General features: G+C 34.0%; 1 protein-coding gene across 1 annotated transcript; it reads left to right on the top strand.

Annotated features, from left to right (window-relative positions):
- The first annotated feature begins 1551 nt into the window (after positions 1 to 1551).
- LOC111642686 (adenosine 3'-phospho 5'-phosphosulfate transporter 1-like) lies at positions 1552 to 22018 on the top strand. Its single transcript, XM_023389066.1, has 4 exons — positions 1552 to 1722; positions 12468 to 12514; positions 14237 to 14442; positions 16410 to 22018. The coding sequence occupies exons 2-4, from the start codon at positions 12510 to 12512 to the stop codon at positions 17513 to 17515; spliced, it is 1317 nt and encodes a 438-aa protein (XP_023244834.1). The 5' UTR covers positions 1552 to 1722; positions 12468 to 12509; the 3' UTR covers positions 17516 to 22018.
- The last annotated feature ends 1887 nt before the right edge of the window (positions 22019 to 23905 follow it).

Raw genomic sequence — 23905 nt, forward strand, 5'->3', positions numbered from 1 at the left:
TACCGGCTGCTGTAGATATGGTGAACATTATTATCGGTGGGTCTGCTGGGTAGCAGCTTTCAAAAGTGCCTTTGTCCAATAACACTATCAATCGCAGAATACAGCACATAGCGCTGTTCAGTTATTGAAAAAATAGAAGGGAAGAAATTTGGACTGCAGCTGAATCAGAATACAGATAATAATAATAATAATAATGCTCACTTAATTTGCTATGTACAGTTTATAGATAGTAATAACATTGTAGAAGTCTTTCTCTTCTGTAAAAGTATCACTGCCGGTGCTAAGGTTTACGACTTGTTCGAGATCCTTGATATTTTTATTTCCGAAAATAATTTGGACTGGACCAAATGCATTGGTATCTTTACTGACGGTGCTCGTTTTATGTCTGGATGTTATGGAGGATTGCAAGCACTTTTTCGAAGCAAAGATCCTGATGAACCTGTGGACCCATTGCGATATTCATAGGGAAGCACACGCATCAAAATATCCGAGTCCTGCATCGAACCAGAATATGTAGTACACGTAGNTGCCGGTGCTAAGGTTTACGACTTGTTCGAGATCCTTGATATTTTTATTTCCGAAAATAATTTGGACTGGACCAAATGCATTGGTATCTTTACTGATGGTGCTCGTTCTATGTCCGGATGTTATGGAGGATTGCAAGCACTTTTTCGAAGCAAAGACCCTGATGCACTGTGAACCCATTGAGTTATTCATAGGGAAGCACACGCATCAAAATATCCGAGTCCTGCATCGAACCAGAATATGTAGTACATGTAGTAAACTTTATAAAAATGGCCAATGAAGGCAAGATTTTTCAAAAAACTACGTGAGGATGTGGAATCCGAGCACATGTCTTTGCTGTACTACAGCACTTCGAGAAAATACAAAACATCACCACGAGAGAGTAATGGGAGATAATGTTTTATCTCGTACGTTTGAACTACGACAGTAAATTTATATTTTTCTTAAAGAAGAAGACCACAAGTATGCCGAAAATTTTGTGAATGAAGAATTTTTGATAAAACTAGCATACTTATGTGATATTTTGAAAAGCTGAATGCTCTGAATTTCTCCCTGCAGGGAAGCAACATGCACCTTTTAAAGTCGGTTGAGAAAATTTCAGCTTTTATAAAAAAAAATTAAAACTATGGGAAAGGAAATTAAATGAAGACTGAGGAAAGGATGTTTCCCCTTGTTGCAACAGCAATGGTTATAATGAGAAACGAATAAATATTTAACTATAATTAGAAAATATTATTTAACTTCTGCATAATATAATTTATACGTTATTAAAATAAACAAATGCAGTACAGTACAGTACATAAATAACTGTTATGGCCTCCGAATAATATATCAAAAATTATAAAAATTCGCGCTAAGATTATTGAATAAAAATATGATTTGTACTCATTTTGAATTTTTACTCAAGCGGCCATTTGAAATTAAATAAAAAAAACTAATATAATGTAAAATAAATTTAATTAATCGTAATTGTTGCCAGCTATTTAAATAATAACTGGCAACACTTTCAAAATTTTCCGCCAGATAGTTGTCAAGGTGATGTGACGTGCCAACGTGTCTTCGTGCCATGGCAATGATCATGTGCTCATTTTCATTAATTATTTCGCTTCGTTTTGTATTCCGATAAGATGTTTATCAGTCAAGGAAGCTCCCTAATTCGAAAATGTCCAATAAACTAGTCAAAATTTGTTAAAATTGGTAAGTTGCTTTTAAATTTCCCTCTTTTTGACACTTGCTCGATGATATGTGATCGGAAGTAATGGACGATAACACCATAAATGGAGGGAAAAATACGAGTCAAGTGAATTACAATGACAATTGATTAAAAATTAATTGACACTTTCAAACTTCGTCGCCATTTAATGACTTATTATAATTGTTTACACGTAAGTAAGACAGTAAATTTGATGTGTTAAGGACAGAAGTTGAGCAGATTCTGGTGACAGATGTGGAGATGGAGACTAATAATTCACTAAAATAAATTTGTATAGCTTAATTATAATTCAGTATCATCTCTTTACAAACAGGATGTTAAACACAGAATGTAATTAGATGTAGCTGTATATAATGTATTGTGATTCACTCAGAGAGGGAGCAAGGGACCGAGGCACCCTCAAAAGAAAAGGGATAGAAATAAAAACACTACTAATGAATTAGCAGTCTCATAAGGAGGGAATATTAATTAATTCGGATTAAAAATTTCTTTTTTTGCACTGAAATAGGTTCTCCTGGGATTAAATCCTGAGTGCATCATTGATGGTGACACGGTGGGTTGTTGATGCTTTATGAGGATTGCAAATTATCTCTGGATGAATAAACAATATTATGCAAAGGATGCAGTCATTTATAACATAACATATATTGCAACATCTGAATTTTTTCTTGCATTTTGCTGTTGGTTTGCACACCTGTCAACTGGGTAGTTATGCAATGAGATGCCGGCTTGTTATCTAGGTATAAATTTAATTTGGATATACATAGTACAGGTGGGACCATCTCCAAGCTGGCTGATCTCATTTTAGAACAGGTGCACTGTAATTATCAAATTGTGGCTTACATATAGTTTTAATGTGTTGACAGTTCGCAGTGACAAATTAATCATTTGTGCATTTATTGGGCTGCAATTTTAAAATATTGTAGACCTGTAAATTACCACCGTTGTCAGTCTGTCTTTCCGTAATCTTGAGAACGGAGTTAGATGATAAAATCCGAGATCAGATATGGAAACCTTAGGGGCAGGAGGCCCCAAATAAGTATATACAACTTTGGATGCAAACCAGAAGTCACATTATTTCAATTCAAAACTTTTCTCCTGAAAGCAGTTAATAGAAGATGGGCTCAAATCTATTGTTAAAGGGAAGTATGATGTACAGGGGCAGGACACTATGGTACTAATTTGAGGTGGAGAGTATATATTTTAAGTTAAATAAATTAAAAATTGCAGACCGGCATTATGACAATGTTAAAATTTGTTTATTTTTTGTTAAATGAAATTTTCACATTAGAAAATTTTATGGTTTTGGTAACATTGTTATTAACTTCACAAAAATAAAAAAAATGATAAAATTCTTTCAAGTTTGTCCTCAAAATATAATGTATTCGAAATAATTATTTATGAATGTAAAATTCAGAAACATCCTGCTATAGTCTAAACCTTGATACATTTACATCATGTAAAAATCACATATTGTTATATGCAGCTAATTAGATTCTCAGAGTATAACATCCTGTTTGTAAGGAGATTATACCGAATATTATATTTTATAATAATATTATATAATATATNAAAGTAAACCTTGAGGTAGTATTGTTGTAAATGAATTTGTGAGCTCTCTCTTAGCGTATATTTTAATTGAATCCATATTTTCTCTCAATTGCTTGTTTGAATTATTTAATTATATCAATTTTGTATACTTTTGTTTATTATAGTTTATTAAATTCTTTTATTTGTGTGTTAAAGAAATGTCTCATCTTTGTCTGAATCAAATCCATATTATCTCCATACGCGTGTTAATCTGCGTATCTAAATTCGATTAACTGGTGTCGGGATCCTGACGTAGGAATGAAGAATTGTGAAATCCTTCAGTTCTGCTCTAGATATATCCAACTGTAAGTCCCTCCGCCCTCGAATTTCCTCAAATTAGGAAAAAGCCATTCTTATAGACGACCCGAGAACTAGTTTCAACAACTAGCCGCTGAGTAAGTGATACACGAGTAATAAACTACTCCGTACCCCCAACTAGAATCTCACACTTATAAAGGAATACGTTGTGCTACATGAGCCTTCCCCTTTGGCTGCCATAATACTGAAGAATACTAGGATCCCGTCTTTCTACCACAGAAATTTAAGCTCAACTAGGGTTGCCTGTGCCATTGTTGGAGCAGGCCAAGATCGCTTTATAGTTGTTAGTGTTTGTTTTGCAATAAATAATGACCTTGTTCAACTAGATACCATACTGGATGCCCTCCCGAATGAACAGATTATAATCGGAGGTGACATCAACGCTCACTCCCAGCTGTGGGACGATCCTGACAATGATGATTGTGCAGATGAGTTCTTGTCAACTCAAGGGGACTACACGTTATTAATGACCCAGGGTCCCTGCCCACTTTTGAAGCCACAATTGACAAGAGCTAGGTGGATGTTACCTGTTGCAACGGCCGGGCACTTAGGAAAATTACTGGCTGGAAGGTTTCTGGAAAATCTAGTCTTAGTGACCATGCCTATATATTCTATCAGCTTGGAACGCAGTGCCAAATTGAACAAACATCTGAGAAATACGATACCAAGAGAGGCAACTGGACTTTGTTTCAGGTGGCGTTGGTGGAGGGAGTAAATAACCTCCAACTTACTGATATAAACAGTCATATTGCAGCCTAAAACAAAGTCAACACTTTCAATGATCTACTAGAAGAGGTATGCAATAAGTATATCCCTAAGAGCTCTCTGCCCTTAGGAGTGAGAATAATTGCCTTAGGCAGAGGTACCAAAGAGCTAGGGATGTAAGTGAGAGGAGTACAAAGTATGAACAGTACCAGCAGCATGAAAGATGGTATAAAGCAGCCATAAAAGACACAAAACTGTCTTCATGGAAGGAGTTTTGTATTTTGTACAGAAATCTCCAATAAACCTTGGAGCTACATATACAAAAGCTGCACAAATAAGTTGAAAGCACCTGGCCTTCTTAGGAGTGTGAGAACAACTGATGGATATACTGCAGACGCAGGCAGTACAATTCATGCACTAATGGATCTGTTCTTTCCAGCAGACTTACCAGAGGAAGATCTTCCCAAGCATAAAAGAGTGCGAAGTGAAATAAACACAGAGTACCAAATGGATAACGCACCCAACTTCACTTATGCCAAAGTCGAAGATGTCTTAAAAGGGGGAGAGCCCCAGGAATAGATGGACTAACAACTGAAATTATTCAAAAAATCTGGTCTATGATCTCAGGGGACATCCTCAGAGTCTTCAATGTTTGTCCAGAACATGGAATTTTCCCAGATAAATGGAAGAAAGCAAAGCTTGTTATCATAACTAAAAGTCCAGATGCTGATAGAGCAGAACCTGGGAGTTATAGGCCTATAAACCTACTCCCAGTGATGGGCAAGATTTTGGATTATCTTATAGTGCAAAGGCTAACTTATAAAGTGGTTAAGGAACAAGCCCTTAGCCCTAAACAATATATGGCTTTTTGCCAGCAAAGTCCACTGAAGATGTTATCAACTTGGTAGTGAATGATGGCAAATAGACCGTAAGAGAGTACAAGTATTGTTGCCTGCTGAGCCTCGACATCAGAGGAGCATTTGATCATGCCTGGTGGTCCCAAGTCCTTTACAATCTCTGGCTCAGTGTCCAAAGAATATATAAAGGCTTATAGAAAGCTATTTTACAAACAGAACTGTCAGTTACATTAACAGTGGCATTAACATTACTCAGACCATGAACAGAGGACGCCCTCAAGGGTCTAACTCTGGGTCGCTTTTTTGGAACCTACTTTACAATAGTTTCTTGCTTCATGAAAAGGATGCAATAGAATATGCATATGCTGATGACACCATTCTTCTATTTGGGGCCCACTCTCAGCAAGAGATCGAGACTAAAGAAACTAACCTTCTTACAGAGATTGTAGCTATTGGAGAGAAGTACAAGCTAGAGTTCAACCCCAAGAAAACCCAAGGAATTATATTCCATAGGACAGGCGAGACAGATCTATATAAACAAGTGCCAACCATAAAGATGAACAGTGAGTCTATTAAGATAGTGCCATCAACGAGGTATCTAGATGTTATTCTAGATAAGAACCTCAATTGGAATGATCATATCCAAATGTTAAAAACCAGAAGCAATTTCATATTCTACAATTTAGCAAAAGTTGATAAGGCAAACTCGGGATTGGATTCTGAAGCAGTGAAACAGATCTATGAGGTGGTGATTATCCCAAAAGTAACCTATGCAGCAGCTGCGTGGCACGCGGCTGCAGACAAGGTTCAGAATAAAAGAACACTTGTCCACTCAAAGAAGTGCTATCATTTGAATAGCAAAAACATTTCAGACTATATCAACAGAGACCCTACTTGTTATCTGTGGGGTACCTCCTATAGACTTAGTGATACAAGAAAAGGCTCAAAACTATAAAATTCGGAAAGGTCTAACAATTAGAATGGGTGGCACCATCTTCCGGCTGGCTCCTACTGGACTAAAACAAACATGAAAGATCTTCCTAGCCAATCAGAAAGGATTAGGATAAAACAGCAACTGCACACCAGGTTGTGTAAAATAAATAAATAAATTCGGATTGGAAAGATTAATTTCTATATACATCGGTTAAAGGTTCAAGTAGGTCTTATTTATTTTATAGAATATGGAGTTTATATCCAATACTAAACTAGTTATTGGAGTTTATTTATATTTTGAAAGTATTTTTAATGAAACTAATGGTATGGGAAAAGAATTGCATGCTGCTAATATAGTATCTTGTGAATATTAACAGTGGTGTTCATTTTTTAATCATCTAAAAATTGAGTGTTAAATAGTTCATTAAATTCAAGTTTATGTAATCCCTGTATGTTCTTTAAGGAATGATTCCTTACTAGAATAATAAGTATATTGAGTAATTATTCTGAAAAATAATTAAAAGAAGAGTAGGAATGACACTTCAGTTTTTAGATTGTTAGTGATCAGTCAGAAATGGAGATGATTAGGCATTCTGTGTGGCCTAGCATGTGAAGTTTGATCATTGCAGAGAAGCCTCACACAGTTTCCATTATCTATTTTTTTATGGTCTCCAGCTGCTTTTATAACTAAACAAAAATGTTTTGTGTTAATTTTGTGGTGCTCTAAGACATTTTTATTTCAAATATAAACATCCATTAATCCAATTTTTGATTAAAGTCAAATGAGCTGCTGGATTATATTGGATTATACAGGTAATACTACTACTATTTAATAATTAAATATTAAGTAATTTTGCCTAGAGTTTGCATTAGGCACTATCTCTTGATAAATTTAATAATTATAAATAAATTTGTTTAATTTATTTATACATTGGTGCTGTAAATAACTAGTATGGTTATATCTAAATTATGAACAATTCTGGAGGCAAAGATCAGTCTGAGTAGCGTAACTGGTGATGCATCCTCAAGATGAGCAGGAGTTGAAGGTTCAAGTCTCTCTCCGGGCCAATTCTTTTCTTGCAGAACTTCTAAAATTAAAAGTTAAATATTAATTTATTAGGCTGCAATTTGAAAAAATTGTATATATATAAATTCCCACTGTTGTCTGTCTGTCGTTCCTTAATCTTCAATGGAGTTAGATAGATGAAAGCCAAGAACAAGTATGGATAGCTTAGGGGCAGAGACCCTGATTAACTATATATGAACTTTTGATGCATACTGAAAGTCCGTTATTTCAATTAAAAAATTTCCCTTGAAAGGAGTTAGATACATGACTGGCATGATTCTATTATTAACAGGAAATGTATTGTGTACAGGGGCAAGACACTACTAATATGAGATGGAGAGCATATAATTTAAATTAAATAAATTAAAAATTGTAGCCCATTGTTGTGACAGTGTCATAATAAACAATTGCTTGTTTATAATTATTAAATTTATCAAGAGATGGTGCGCAATGCCTACATTTAGGCAAAATTACTTAATATTTAATTATTAAATAATAGCCATATTATAGCCCAATCTGGAAAAATTTTTTGACTTTTTAATTTAAATTAAGCTACAGTCTTTTTTATAGGAGCCGAGATAGGATAGTCGTGCACCCTACCTTCCATGAGAAGAGAGGTTTGTGCATGGCAATGCCATTGAAAAGCTTGCTATCAGTTTCCTACACTTTTCATGCACTTGTATTTAGTTAATACATAGCCAAGAGAAGATATAGCCTGGTGCCAAACTTATACAGAGAACAGTCAAATCTGACTGCACTTTATAACTGGATCTTTTATATTAATATCTCTCTATGTTGGCTCTAGACAAGGGTTTCTCAACAGGGGTGGTATTGACACTTAAAGGGATTTATGAAAATTTGAGGGGGATTTGATACAACTTTCAAATAAAAAATTAATTTATAAATATTAAAAAGTTTACACATTTTTTTTTTTAGTGTAGGAAGATGTCTTTTAAAAATTATGTAACAGGTTATGGTGCATATACAGTGAAAACTGCTTAGGCGACCACCTGCATTCGACAGGCACCTGTCAAAATGGGCAAAAATTTCTGGCACCGAATAGTTTATCCATAGAGTCTTTGTATAAGTTACATGTATTAAATGACCACTTGTGTAATGCGACCACGGGCATTGATTTTTGGTCTGAAACAAGATACAACACCTGTAATAAGCAACCACTTCCGCGAATGTATCTGGTCTAAACTATTGTTCAACAATGTTTCCCCCTCCTAATATAATGAATTAGTGTAAACTCTCATTCGAACCCATCTCAGGCACTTCTCCCACCCTCGAAATTAGGTGCAGGTGTTAACGAATTAGCCTAGCAACAAAGGAAATTCGTTTCAGTTTGAAATTGCCCAAAAAACGAAAGAAATGCAAAGCGCTGTCATTAGAAGATTGTGTTAAAGTAACATCAACATAAAGCCCGATTGGTATACATATAAAACTTCCAAACGATCGCCTGAATAACGGGCTATAATATGGCTACTTAAAATGATTAGAACCAAAGCAATTTGTCTTAAGAGGTAAGCGTTAGGCGCCATCTCGTAACTAAATTAATAATTAAATNTAGTTTATCCATAGAGTCTTCGTATAAGTTACCTGTATTAAATGACCACCTGTGTAACATGACCATGGGCATCGATTTTTGGTCTGAAACAAGATACACCACCTGTAATAAGCAACCACTTCTGCGAATGTATCTGGTCAAAACTATTGTTCAACAACGTTTCCCCCTCCTAATATAATGAATTAGTGTAAACTCTCATTCGAACCCATCTCGGGCACTTCTCCCACCCTCGAAATTAGGTCCAGGTGTTAACGAATTAGTCTAGCAACAAAGGAAATTCGTTTCAGTTTGAAATTGCCCAAAAAACGAAAAAATGCAAAGCGCTGTCGTTAGAAGATCGTGTTAAAGTTATCACAACAGCAATTAGCGGTGAAGTTTAACTGTGGGAAAGCGAAATCGATTTTACCCTAGACCTATAGTATTTTCCTTGGGATATAAAATATTGTACACGATGCAATTAATCAGCTGATCTCATCATTTGATCAAATTAATTTTTATTTATTTATTTATTTTGAAGCTCTATATACAGTAAATGTGCGATATATTATGTAATCCCTGTATGTTCTTTAAGGAATGATTCCTTACTATAATAATAAGTATATTGAGTAATTATTTTGAAAAATAATTAAAAAAAGAGTAGGAATGACACTTCAGTTTTTAGATTGTTAGTGATCAGTCAGAAATGGAGATGATTAGGCATTCTGTGTGGCCTAGCATGTGAAGTTTGATCATTGCAGAGAAGCCTCACACAGTTTCCATTTTATCTATTTTTTTATGGTCTCCAGCTGCTTTTATAACTAAACAAAAATGTTTTGTGTTAATTTTGAGGTGCTGTAAGACATTTTTATTTCAAATATAAACATCCATTAATCCAATTTTTGATTAAAGTCAAATGAGCTGCTGGATTATATTGGATTATACAGGTAATACTACTACTATTTAATAATTAAATATTAAGTAATTTTGCCTAGAGTTTGCATTAGGCACTATCTCTTGATAAATTTAATAATTATAAATAAATTTGTTTAATTTATTTATACATTGGTGCTGTAAATAACTAGTATGGTTATATCTAAATTATGAACAATTCTGGAGGCAAAGATCAGTCTGAGTAGCGTAACTGGTGATGCATCCTCAAGTTGAGCAGGAGTTGAAGGTTCGAGTCTCTCTCCGGGCCAATTCTTTTCTTGCAGAACTTCTAAAATTAAAAGTTAAATATTAATTTATTAGGCTGCAATTTGAAAAAATTGTGTATATATAAATTCCAGGGCTGTGGAATCGGAGTCGTGGAGTTTTGATGTTTTAGTCGGAGTCGGATGGTAAGGAAGAGTCGGAGTTGGAGTTGGTAGATTTTTACACGACTCTACAGTTCTGGCAGGGCTGTGGAGTCTGAGTCAGATTGTTAAGGAACAGTTGGAGTTGGAGTCGGTAGATTTTTACGCGACTCCACAGCCCTGATAAATTCCCACTGTTGTCCATCTATTGTCTGTCTGTAGTTCCTTAATCTTGAATGGAGTGATAGATGAAAGCCAAGAACAAGTATGGATAGCTTAGGGGCAGAGACCCTGATTAACTATATATGAACTTTTGATGCATACTGAAAGTCCGTTATTTCAATTAAAAAATTCCCCTTGAAAGGAGTTAGATACATGACTGGCATGATTCTATTGTTAACAGGAAATGTATTGTGTACAGGGGCAAGACACTACTAATATGAGATGGAGAGCATATAATTTAAATTAAATAAATTAAAAATTGTAGCCCATTGTTGTGGCAGTGTCATAATAAATAATTGCTTGTTTATAATTATTAAATTTATTAAGAGATGGTGCGTAATGCCTACATCTAGGCAAAATTACTTAATATTTAATTATTAAATAATAGCCATATTATAGCCCAATATAATCTGGAAAAATCTTTTGACTTTTTAATTTAAATTAAGCTACAGTCTTTTTTATAGGAGCCGAGATAGGATAGTCATGCACCCTACCCTCCATGAGAAGAAAGGTTTGTGCATGGCAATGCCATTGAAAAGCTTGCTATCAATTTCCTACACTTTTCATGCACTTGTATTTAGTTAATACATAGCCAAGGGAAGATATAGCCTGGTGCCAAACTTATACAGAGGACAGTCAAATCTGACTGCATTTTATAACTGGATCTTTTATATTAATATCTCTCTCTTTATGTTGGCTCTAGACCAGGGTTTCTCAACNTAAAATTTATTTTTATTTATTTATTTTGAAGCTCTATATACAGTACATGTGCGATAAATAGTTTCTGTATCAACCTACCTTATTTCCATGATATTTTTAGGAAAATAACATTCAAGTAATTTTCGCAGGCAAAATATTCAAAAAACAATAGATGCATTAATGCAAAAATCAGTTTTACAGGCAACCTTCCTTTTTCGATTCCGCAATGACAATCGCGGAATGTAATGAAATCGTATAATGAGAAAAAATAATAAAATCGTTTCATTATTAATTAATAATTTTTCTTATTGTACTTAACAAAATATTAAATATTAAAAAATACAGTATTTTTAAAATTAAAATAAGATTAAATTAACGAATATTAAACAAAAGTGATGTAGAGATACCATGCACTTGTATATCAATGACGTAATACACGTAACTGAGGAGCGAATGAAAAGAACCGAGTGAAGTTAATTAAGTCGGAAGAAAGAAAGTGTGCGTTATAATCGAGAAAATGCGATTGTTGTATTAATCTTTAAAATATTAATATTAAATCCATCGACTCCTGTAAATTGGGTTATCCAATAAGAATAAAATACAATACAGTACCAATATAACCCCATTGTTGAAAAAATTTGCTTATTTTTGCTCACCTCGAGTTTTGCTTAGTAGAAATGGCTAAAAAGTGCGCAAAATACGTACGGAAATACAGTATTACAGAACCACCTGTATTGGATGACCACCTGTCTAAAAGACCACTTTTTGAAGGAACCGTGGGTGGTCGCCATAGACAGGTTTTGCTGTATTTATATATAATAATGAAGGGGATCAAAGGAGAAAACGTTCCTTAAATGGGTTTTTTAAAATCCCTTTCAAGAAATCCCTTGGGAACTCCTGCTCTAGACCAAGACTACTAAACTGTGTAGGCACACTGTTCTGTTCCACCTTAAGTGGTGTAACATCCAAATTCGCACAAGTTAGCTGTAAAGGGAATTGGTGTGTTCAGAGGGCAAGTCATTAGTCACTTAGACTTTCTTTATGCTTTAAAGCTTAGAGAAAGTTTAGAGAGATAGAACTAATTGTGTCTGCTAAGTTCGAAGACCTTTCCTTGTGTTCTTTTTTAGTCTTCTCCCTCATACTTTATTTTCTATCCCATTCTTTTCCCATCTTACCAGGCTCCATATGGTATTGTCTTTCTTTTAATGTTTTCTAAGTTTACAAGGTCTGCTACAACCAAGCATATAAAACTTGGTTGTAGCAAACCCATAACCAACATTGGTAGTTGGTTATGGGTTGACCCCAAACAATGGGTCAGCCATGCAGTTTTTTCTGGATTTTCTTTGCGTGTCTGATATTCAAATACGGGCAAGTTTCCCATAGAATTTCCATCTGATTCCTAATACAGTTGTATACAATTATCAAATATATTACACACTTATTTTTATTAAAATTTTTAAATAATAAAAGGGAATAAATTTTTTTTTCTTTGCAGATAAATGTGTAACGTAATTTTTAATTCTGTTTGAGAGGAAAGATGAGGTAATATTTTCTGAATTCTTTTCATTCTAAATGTAAATTTTATCTTAATTATCCTCATTTCCTTAAAATAATTAACTTCTTTTGTCCTTAAAATCTAAAAACAAAACACACTTTTGCATCCTTCGGACACAGGAAAATGCCAAGGTTGTTTTGTTAAAATGACAAAGTACAGAATGTTCAAATTTCTGCTTGTCTGTTTAATTTAACAAAATGTATTAGAACCAACTAAACTTATAAGTCCCAAAATGTTTTGTTTGTCACTTAAAAATGAATGGATTAAGAATAATTTGATGTTCCATTCATTGGGAACAAACAAATGAAAAACAAAACATTACAACTCATCTGCTTTGCATTAGTCTGACAAAGGAGGAGGAGCACAATACACACTATTTATTATGAGTAAATGTATAAAGTAGCATGTGTTGTTCTCTTTGTGTTTCTTTAAAAACTTACATGTTTACTCAATCCAATTAATCCTGTTTTTTGTATACAGGATTAGTCAGTTGACGTTTTTCCATTCATCTTTGATAACTGAGCATTTGCTTCAGTGCTTGAGCCAGAGGATGACTGAAATTAAGTTACTGGATAGATAGTACCCAAGCTTAAGGTTGTCATTAATTAATATATAAACAAGTGTTTTGCTTGCAAGTTGAATTATAGGTTGCTATTTGCCATTTAAGGCAGTGTTTTTCAACTTACCTGTTTACTCAATCCACCTGTGGACTGGCAAAATAGGAATAATATTTTGCCGACCAGCATAAGACTAAAGATAAATTTTCCTAAATTTAAACTTGGATGTGGATGATGCATGCAACTGCCATAACTGGCCATAATAAGACACTAGTTTCTATGTATTGCAATGGTGTTGCTTTCCCTCCCACATGATCAATCACTCAAGTTGCATGCAGCCTCAATAAAATAAGAATGTCACCAATAAGTGAGCTGACACAATACTGCAACACCTCCTAAGTATAACAGTAAGGGGTGTACAAAATTTTTCGTGGACTCAAGGTTGAAGAACAGTGATTTCAGACATATGACTAGTCCTTATGCCATCTCTGTTTGGCATACTCTTTATGATTACATACTAATTTTAAATTTAAATTTCCATATAGTAATAAGGCCTTTGAAATTGGAGGATGTAATCAATTATGTGCTCAGTATGTACAACTTTAATTGAATATACTGTCTAGCTGTAGCTGACAGACCTTTCGTCAGCTACTGCTGCAGCAACACTGCATTGTATGGCACTTTTTTATTAATAGTGTATGAGTAATTACTTCTCTGATTATTTTAAAAAGATTAATGAATAGAAATACTGAAGGACAAAAGAAATATTTATATTTCTGTAGTTTTTGTAGTAGGAGTTACAGTTCTGTACTCCTTCTTTTCTGAAGGAGTATAGAACTGTAACTCCTACTTAATCTTAAAAGTTTGAACAATGAACTAACAAGCAGACAACTTCAGTGACACTATATAATACTCTGAAACCTAGAAAATGTCAAATGCCCTTTGCTATAGGTACTTCAATCACACTTTCTCTTCTTTTATAACACTTCCTTGTCATTGATATTAAGTACATCAATGGATTTGGAATTTAAAGAACTAAACAACATAAAAATATAGACTTTTTAACACATTTGTATGCCCAAGTTTATTCATGTAACATAATATTTTTTCATAATTAAGATAGCTGAAAAATACTCATTTATTTTAATCCAGGGTGCTATTTGTGTACATATGTATAGTTCATTTTGTTTTTGTCTGTGGACACCCACTTGGCAACATCTCCACCACATTTGTGGACAACTGGTCTAGCTACTGGTTCTTAAGACTGATGGTTAATATTTTAGGATATGCGACCGTGCTAGTTCCTGGAGCTATTATTATTTTTATGATTAAAAGATCAAATTATCTGGATAGAAAAGGTTAGTTCATGTTTGATTTTTAAATTTATTTTTTAAATATTATTATTTTTCTTGTACTAATCAAATTTTATATTATATATCTATATGAAAAGTTTCCTAGCTGATATAGTCTCTATTTTAAGATGATAAAATTCCTGAAATTACACTCATTATATGAGAAATGCAACTGTACAAAACACAAATTTTAGGAGTTAAGAATATTTTGTAATTTTTGTAGAACTTGTAAAATTCATACCCATGAAGATAACTGAAAAACAGAGATAGCTACAGTTACAAAAGCGATATATAGTTATAGTAAAATAGCACTACTAAGTGAGACCACTTGCAGTGCCTGCGGTAAAATTTGGAAGTTAGTGTTCCCATCTCAAAAATGATGTGCAATATGGAGAAAAGTTGACTACTGAGTTGTAGAATATGACTGATTTAGTATGAAAGAGTGTCGTATATGAATATCATGACTATAAAGCAAGAAATGCTAATTTGTTGGTATTTGATTCTGTCAATACTACATCACTAATTACATTGGAAAGAATGGGAAGTGAAACCATGTGTGAGATGTAGTGAACTATTCCAATGAGTAACAAGAAGCTCTGTCCTGGATAAAAATATGCATTTCCTATTCTGTTCCTATTTCTCATAATTGTTGCTCTTTGAGGCATTTAGTGATGTAGCATCAATAGGAATTGAATAGAAGCAAATTAGCATTTCATGCTTTCTATTCTGCTATTCATGTATACTGGGTATCCTTTTGTACTAAATTGGTCATATTCTATAGTTTTATAACTGATCTTTTCTTGTGTTGCACATTGTTTTTGTGACAGGAAGTTCTGAGCTTTACCATTAGGGATGCCACAAGAAGTCTCGACTTGTACTGGTAATATATGCCATATTTTCGGGACTGTATACCATAATGTTAAAAAACAAAATATTTATAAAATGTTTAGTTTGATGGATGTTAGGCTGCAGTGAAAACGTTTAAAATAATCTTAAACTTTCAAAAAATGAATAATAATAGTGAGCATTGAACCATTAAATAAAGTTTTATGGTTAGTCCTTTGCTGTGTATGATTACCATATGTATACACAGCAAAAGACTAACCTTTCTTCCTCATTCAAAATCTTCTGAATCACTGGCTTAACTATTGGAGACAAACAGTTGTCATTTTTGCCTCTAACAATTTGTTATTTACACCTACTTCTTCCAATTCTTCTTCTCCTGAAAAATTACAGGTCAAATAGGGCCTTAGCTCACCTGACCTCTCCTGAAATCTTAGTGTACAAAATTTATGATCTGAGAACTGAAAGAACATTGGAAAACTCTAGAATGGATGCTAATTAAATTAATTATGTCCTGATGTACAGAAATATGATGTCTTTCTCTCCCCTTCCTTTACAACCAGTAGCCATGGGAGAGTAATTTACATGATTGTCTTAAAAAGTAACAACTGTATTTATTACATATGGACTGCACTTTTACAATGGGGTTTGCAGACCAATACATGGAATTGAATCCAAACTCAAACACAGCCAAGTGGCATGATTGACTTTAAGGTGGTCGAAAGCACTTAAATGTTTTATTGTTTGATAGCCACATTTATGTTATAATCATTAGTTTTTCTTTGATAAGCTGCAGCTTAACATCCTGAAAATACTCAGTAAACAATACTAGTATCAGATGTTTGAATGAAGAGTTTAATGTGTGTAGCAGATTTGGTGATTTCACAAACCAGCTGTTTTTGTTGTTCTATGTCTGAGAAACACTTAAAGCTTGATGTTTATTTACTACAGACTCAAGAGAGAACATTTGAAACTCTTTGCTAGTATCTCTGAGCCTATTTCTTAAATAAACTTTTCATTTGATCATCGGTGAGTGTGTATAAATAATTTCAGTATCTCAGCCTGGAAACTTTTCCAATGTAAGTTTGAATTCTTCAACAAAATCATATTTATTTCCAATATTTTTACAGATAAATCCTGCATTCAAAAATGCCTACAACTGTGTATTTATGGAACTCCAGAAGACAGGTCCAGCACCGAAAATGTGCAGACTAAACTTACCTTTTCAAATGGTGAGAAAAGCACATATCAAGAAGCCTTCCAGTTACTTTTTTGTTTCTTTGGACTTCAGATATCGTATTTGACATGGGGAGTTCTTCAAGAGAAGATCATGACTCAAAAATACAAAGATGTTTTGGGAGAAACTCAGATATTTACAGATTCTCAGTTTCTGGTTTTTGTCAATAGAGTTTTGGCATTTATTTTTTCTGGTGTGTATATATTAATTTCTAAGCAACCTCATCATGTTGCTCCTCTATACAAATATTCTTATTGCTCGTTTTCCAATATAATGAGTAGCTGGTGTCAATATGAAGCTCTGAAATTTGTTAGCTTTCCAATACAGATTCTGGCTAAGGCTTCAAAGATCATTCCTGTGATGCTGATGGGGAAGGTGGTGTCGAAGAAGACATATAGTTTGCATGAGTATGCCTCGGCAGTGATGATTTCAGTAGGAATGGTCCTCTTTCTACTCTCACAGGGAGAACAGCTTGACAGAGGCACGGTCACTTCCTTTTCCGGCTTTGTCATATTGGTAGGTTATATGTTGTTCGACAGCTTCACTTCCAACTGGCAGGGCAAGCTTTTTAATCAGTATCACATGTCTTCAGTTCAGATGATGTGTGGAGTCAATCTGTTTTCCTGCATCTTTACGTCCGTATCACTGTTGCAGCAAGGTGCATTTTACAGATCAGTCTCCTTTATGTTTCAGTTTTCTCAATTTTTTATGGACTGTGTGCTGTTGTCTATCTGTTCTGCCATGGGGCAACTGTTCATATTTTACACCATATCTCAGTTTGGACCAGTGGCATTTGTCATCATGATGACCGTAAGACAAGCCATTGCCATATTATTGTCTTGCCTGATCTACCAGCATCCCTTAAATATAGAGGGTGGAATTGGCATCACCATTGTTTTTTCAGCAACTTTTTTTAAAGTTTATTATAATCGTAAAATTAAGTTAGCCAAGCAGGCGCAGAAAATGAAGAAAGATCTGTTAAACGGACAAGCAGTTTAAATTGTTAAACAATGTAATTTTATATCAGGACGAGATTTTATGCTTTTATTTCACTGTTTGCAAAGAACAGTTAAGATTTTAATGTATAGAAATGAAAAGAGACTATTTCTGTGAGGATCCTCTTCCCGTTTTTTACCTAAAGTAAATTTTAGCTGCTGTTACAAATAGCAATACATTTAAACTGTTGTTTTATTTTTTATTTATTTGATATTTTCACCGAGTAGAATTTAGAACTTGGAGAACTCTGATTTGATAAAGTTTGGAGATAAACGTGATGCACAGAATTTGCCTATTAACTTATATGGTGCGCACATCTGTATATTTTAATTACTGAACTAGTCTGTCATGTTCGAAATTAGAAGTAAATTTCTGATTGTGTAAAAATTGTTTTGCGTTGCAGCTTAAAAACTTAAAGCAATATCTGAGTAATTGCATTGAAATGGCTTGTATTTCAGTTGAAATTTGACCATGCATTGATGGTCTTATATATTGCTTAGTCAAGAAATCTCAGCTTTGTTCTTTTATGTTTTGTACTGTTTTAAGGTTTGTGCAACTTAAAAAGTATAGGTAGCACAATAGTTGGTTAACCAGGATATAAGCACTAGGTTTTTTGTTAAATTGCTTTCAATGAAGCAATAATCACAAACCATTCTTAAACTATATCTTTGTTAATTGATTTTTGAGCCACCCTATGTATAACTGACAGTGTCTATTTATATTCGCGCACAAGATTTTGCAAATTGATAAAAAAAAAATTAATTTTAATAATCAAGTATAAATGCTGTTATATTAACCCAAATGTTGAAACTACTGTTTGATAAGTTTTATTCTTTTGCTGAATTTTTACTAGTGAACAAGTTTACATGATTTGCTTTACAAGAATCGTTGCAAAACTTGATTTACCATAATGTGTAAATATATTTTCTGTGCCATGTGAAATCAAAATAATGTCATATTTGCAGGATGGAATGCATTCAGAATAATCTGGAGTCCGTTTTGAACATTCAGATTGCATTTAGCAAATCTTCGGAGTTGGCCCATCCTCCGACAACTCGAAAAGACTAGGCGGAACCAAGTTTAAATTGTTATGCATTGACATAACCTTTGTTTGAATCTATGTATCAGTCATCGCAAGATGATCTTGAATTTATTTCTTCCCGTTAAAATAAGTGGGCATTGAAAATTCTACTGTTACAAGATCTGTAAACTGTGATATTAACTTTTTTTGTGAGAAAAACTTTGTTCCTTTTGTTTTTTGTATTAAAAATGCAATGCAAGATATATTGTAATATTTTTGAAATGCAATTATTCCTCATTAAAATGTGTTTGCAATATTTTTGATACTTTATTAAAAGTGTTAGGAAATTGGAAACAGCTTTGTTGTAAGAGCTTGATAAATTTGGATTTGTAAAGAAAACATTTGATGTTTTAAGTAGAAAACATTTGTTTTATAATGATGGATTGAATTTTCATTAGTGCTACTATATGGGCAGTCAAAAAGTTCCTGGAAATTGGAATAGCACCGTAATAGTGGAAATTCGTACTTAATCATCGTCAAAGTAGTATCCTTCAGCACACCCACACTTGCTCCATTGATCCTGTTGTTGTTGGAAGGCTTGTTTTGGAATATTTGGGAGTTTGACCATCATATTTAATTTGATGTCTTCCATGGTTGAGAAATGCCCATTCATGGTTTCCTCGAGACTCGTGTTCAGCTTAGGGACAGCAAAAAATACCTTCAAGCAAGATCTGGTGGTTGGGCTTTTGTTGACAAGGAATTGCATTATAAGTGATGAGTGACTCAGTGCATTATTGTGATGCAGAAATCACTCTCCCCCACTTCTTGCGCCATTCTGAATCGCATCTAAAAACCTATGAAAAACTTTCACATAGAAATGACCAGTAATACTCACTGGCTCTCACTATAAATGACTTTTGCTGTTCTGATGCTGAAAATGAGTCTCAAGACATTTTGCATCTTTGAGGACATGAGATCCAATGCAACAGCTGAACTCCTGAATATTCTAAAAGAAGCCATTCAATAATGGCAGGGTCAATGAGGCACGTTTGGATAGAATTTAACATATTCTTAGACTAAGTTTAACTCTAATCATATGTATACAAATGTGAACTCATATCCTGCAGACCTAACTTAGCCTACCCTTCATATCTAGAAACATTTTGCAGTGGTTTATCCCAATGTGTCGGCATCATTCCTTGTCATTCCGCTACACCATTGTGGATCTGGCTGAATCCACAATGAGTATGGATAAAAGGTCATCTTACTGCCCACAGGGTAAAGTTTAAAAATAATAGATACTTTGTAATAGTAGTTACTCAAGTCTCACTTGTCCTGATCCACAATTGACCTTGATTCAATTACAGATCAGATATATTTGTAATAGATAAAGCTCACCAGTAGTCGAGGGGATAAAGCCACAATACTAGTGGTTGCAGGTTTGTAAAAAAAATTACCAATGGGTGAGCTGTGGAATTTTCTGCGTCTAGGTATTTGTGTTAGTCACATCGAAATAGAGGCCAGTTTCCCCATAGAAAGTGTTCTCCGGAAGCACTACATTGACAAATTGCCCAAGTGTTGCATTTCTATATATCAACAAATCAAAATAATAGGTAAAATCTGCAATTCACGTAGACTGGTGTCTGTAATACAGAATCCAATACAACTTTTCCATTAAACGAGGGTTTAATTTTAATAAAGGTTGCTGGAATTGGTAAGGATGGAAACAAAAATCCTCAACAATATTGTCCGCAATAATTATTGTATATACGCGTCCAAAAGTTAAGAACTGACGACGTTTGTACATGAATACTTCTTTAGACGAAGGCAGACAAATAAGGCAAGAGTTATATTACTCGATAATGCATGTACAAATAAAAGTAAGTCTAGTGAAAAGGATATAGCAGTTGGACGTAGGTGAAGAATGGATGGAAAGTGCTTACTAATATACAGGTAGAGAACGTCTGTATGGAATATATCCATTCCAACTGCGATGCAGAACTCACGACGTCATGCAAACTCGTCAAGTGACTTTTTCTGGTTATCACCGCTAGCGACCTTTAAGGTGGCAGTTTACCTTTCTGGTAACCCGGGATCGAATCTGGATAGGTCGAAAACATCCACGGAGATTTCTCTGCATGGAATTTCCATCCGTATATACTCAATTTTCCAGAAAATCCTGTCGGAAGTCACTCGCCTTGGCCCATGTGTTGCGTTGCCTTAAAAGATCAATCCAATTCAATTATCCAGTCCATCCATTAGTGGCCGAGTGGATAAAACCACCGAACATTCGTAGTTAGTCGTGGATTCGCGCCTTGCCAACTGACTCGCCTCGAGTTCTTCACGTTTGTACCTAAGTAGTACCACTTTCCCATAGAAAGACACTTCAGGATGCAAATACAAGTAATCAAATTCAATTATCCTCCTCATCTTTCGCGTGCATGTATATAATCACTATAGAGAGCATTCGAATAAAATATTTATAATTAATTGTAAAATATACACACAGGCATTATTGAATTTCAACTCTAATACAATAACGTTATTTCGAAAAACAGAATCAATGCAAATTAATATTTAATTTGATTCGCTTCATGCATTTGTTACTTTCTCTGTTTTTGAATGAATTAATTTAAAATTATCTTAATTATAAGTTAGTAAAGTAAATTATATGAGGGTTTGTTCAAGGAAAAACGATAAATTTAGATAATTATTTTTAATATTGTCACGTGTGTGTATGGTTAGCCACGCTAATAAGTTTATATAATCATTCATATAATATAATAATGAATCAATAGAGATTCATACGCAGTAGCCTTATATACTGTATAAAGCTGGTTCATAAATTATATATTAAATCATAAATTACACAGTTACTTTATATTATAAATAGGTTTATACAAGTTTAATGATCCTCTGTGATTAATTTAAAATATTGCTATTGATTTCTGACTGCCCCTACGTGGCCGAGTGAATACTAGTATATAGTCACGAGTCATGGGTTTGCGCTTCATCAATGTGGGATTTTCCAGGTTTTTAAATGTCTTACGGCTAAATAGGAATCAGTTTCCCATAGAAATTCTTCCCGAGAGGCACCCCTCATTTGCAGATCGCCATATTTCATCCAATCCATTCTTGACGTGTACCCAGTTGAAGATCGGACCTCATGCAATAGAGCAAGTTGACGTTTCTATCGATTTCCAAGCTCAAAACTCACATTGTGAAGATGCCTAAACTCATTGACATCATTGTAATGATGTCGAGACCCTTATAGTCAATTGCATTAGTTTCTAAATATAAATATAGTTCATTATAAACAGTATTTAGCTTAGAAAATTTAAAGCAGTACTAAATACATTCTGTAGAACAATTTATTGTTATATCTATTTAACGAATAACTTTTTCGCATAATGTTAAGGTTTAAGGATACAGAAATAAGGAAATGTTTCAGAATTTCCTGCTCATACCTCGTGGCTATCTGTTATCGAAAGACTTCAACAAAGAAAGTTAAGTAGGGCTGTCTTATTTAGCAGAAGACTTAGCCCTNCCCCCCTATCTCAATTTCCCCTCTCGCTAGAGCCCTCACAAATACTGAAAACTAAAAACCCCCTAACTTCTCCCCTAATTGGCCCACCCAAAAAATGATGGTACCATACGAACCCACTCGAAGAGATCTATCCAGCTATGTATAAAGCTGCAGTGCGTGACGAATTTTAACTTAAATATCACAGTTTAAAATCAGAGCCCAAATGACAGCAGCCTCTCTATCAGATCACCTCTCCACTGACTTTTTGTTATCGAAAGACTGCTACCGATAAATTATGGTCTTTCAATGATCCCATTCAGATTCAATCTATGCAGCTCATGATGTTTCCTGCCCGGTATATTTGGGGTCCACTTCTTTCTTAAACTTTTTATAAATTATTAAATTACATTACATGGACTTTTTGGATTTTTCCCAAAGACGACCCAGAATTACGCAATTTTTCTTCTCATGTTCTTCATTCGTGATGTCTAAATAATTACATTTTTTTAGAGTTTTAGAACCGTAAAATAAGCAAAATTTGGGTCTAAATAGACCCGAATATTGAATGGTATGAAATGGGTTTTCATATGATCATTTCCAAAATTTCTATATTTTTAAATTTACATTTTATCATCAAAAGTAAGAATATTTAGTTGTGTTTGATAGAATGTTTGTTAGTATTATGAAATGCAGGGTGCAATATTGATGAAATAAGTCAAAACAACACTTAGAAATGCGAAGCCACGATCAAATACCAGTGTTCACCAGTGGCCAAGTGTTATCCACTTGCCCATTGATTGTTACACTTATCAGATGAAAAATTACGAATGAAGAACAAGTTGTGTGTTTTAATAGACTTGAAGCGAAAATAATAATTTAAAACTTCTTTCTTCGGGAAAAGTAGTTAATTGTATTTTTCTTGAACTTTTAGTAAAATAGACAAAGATATGTCTTCCATTATTACAAGCTCCAAAAAGAGGACGTGTCATCCTCTTCAAGTTTATAACAATATAAAATTTAAAGCAAATTCTGATGGGTTTTTATTAAAAAATGAAGATTATCATGAGAAAATTTAATAAAAATGACACTTAAAATCGAACCAAAGAATAATAATTGCTTATGTTCGTGACATTATCTCACCACAAAATTATCCACATAATGAGAATTATTTGGATCACGCAAAGAAACCCATAAAAACTTAATAATAATTTTGCTATCCCGGTGACTACAAATATTTATTGTATACGAAGTAAGCACCAGGCAATAAACATGATCATTTTTGCCTCTTCATCTCGCATTGCACATTGAAGTTTGCAAATCATGCACTTCAGAATGGAAAGAAATAAGATCAACATCGCCTCAGAAAACATGTTATTCACCTCCACTTCTGTGAAGAAAGAACATTCGAACGTAAACAAGATGAAAACTAAGCTTTGGCCCCTTACAATCTTCCTAAAAGTGTATGGTATGAACATAGAACAGGATGGACTTTCATTATACAGTATAATTGTGACAATATTAGTGTTTGTTCGCACGCTAATGGAAGCAGCTAATGAAATTACGTATGCCATTAATCGTGGGAGCTTCATAGTAATTATAGAACACGCATGTGACTTGATCTCTGAAATCTGTCCTTTCGTTTCTATGATATACTTTCAATACATCAAAAAAGAATTAAAACACATACTTCAGGACGTATGTTCTCATGACAGTAACAAAGATCCGAACACGTGGGAAAATCAGACCAAATCTACTTTTTACGTACTATTTTACGGGATTTCTCTTTCCGCACTTAAAATGTGGATCGTCGTTCGATGCAATAGACAAGATTATTTTAACAGATATA

The sequence above is a fragment of the Centruroides sculpturatus genome, unplaced genomic scaffold (assembly GCF_000671375.1).
Source record: "Centruroides sculpturatus isolate CEXI.00-Female unplaced genomic scaffold, Cexi_2.0 scaffold1705, whole genome shotgun sequence".
Classification (NCBI taxonomy): Eukaryota; Metazoa; Arthropoda; class Arachnida; order Scorpiones; family Buthidae; genus Centruroides; species Centruroides sculpturatus.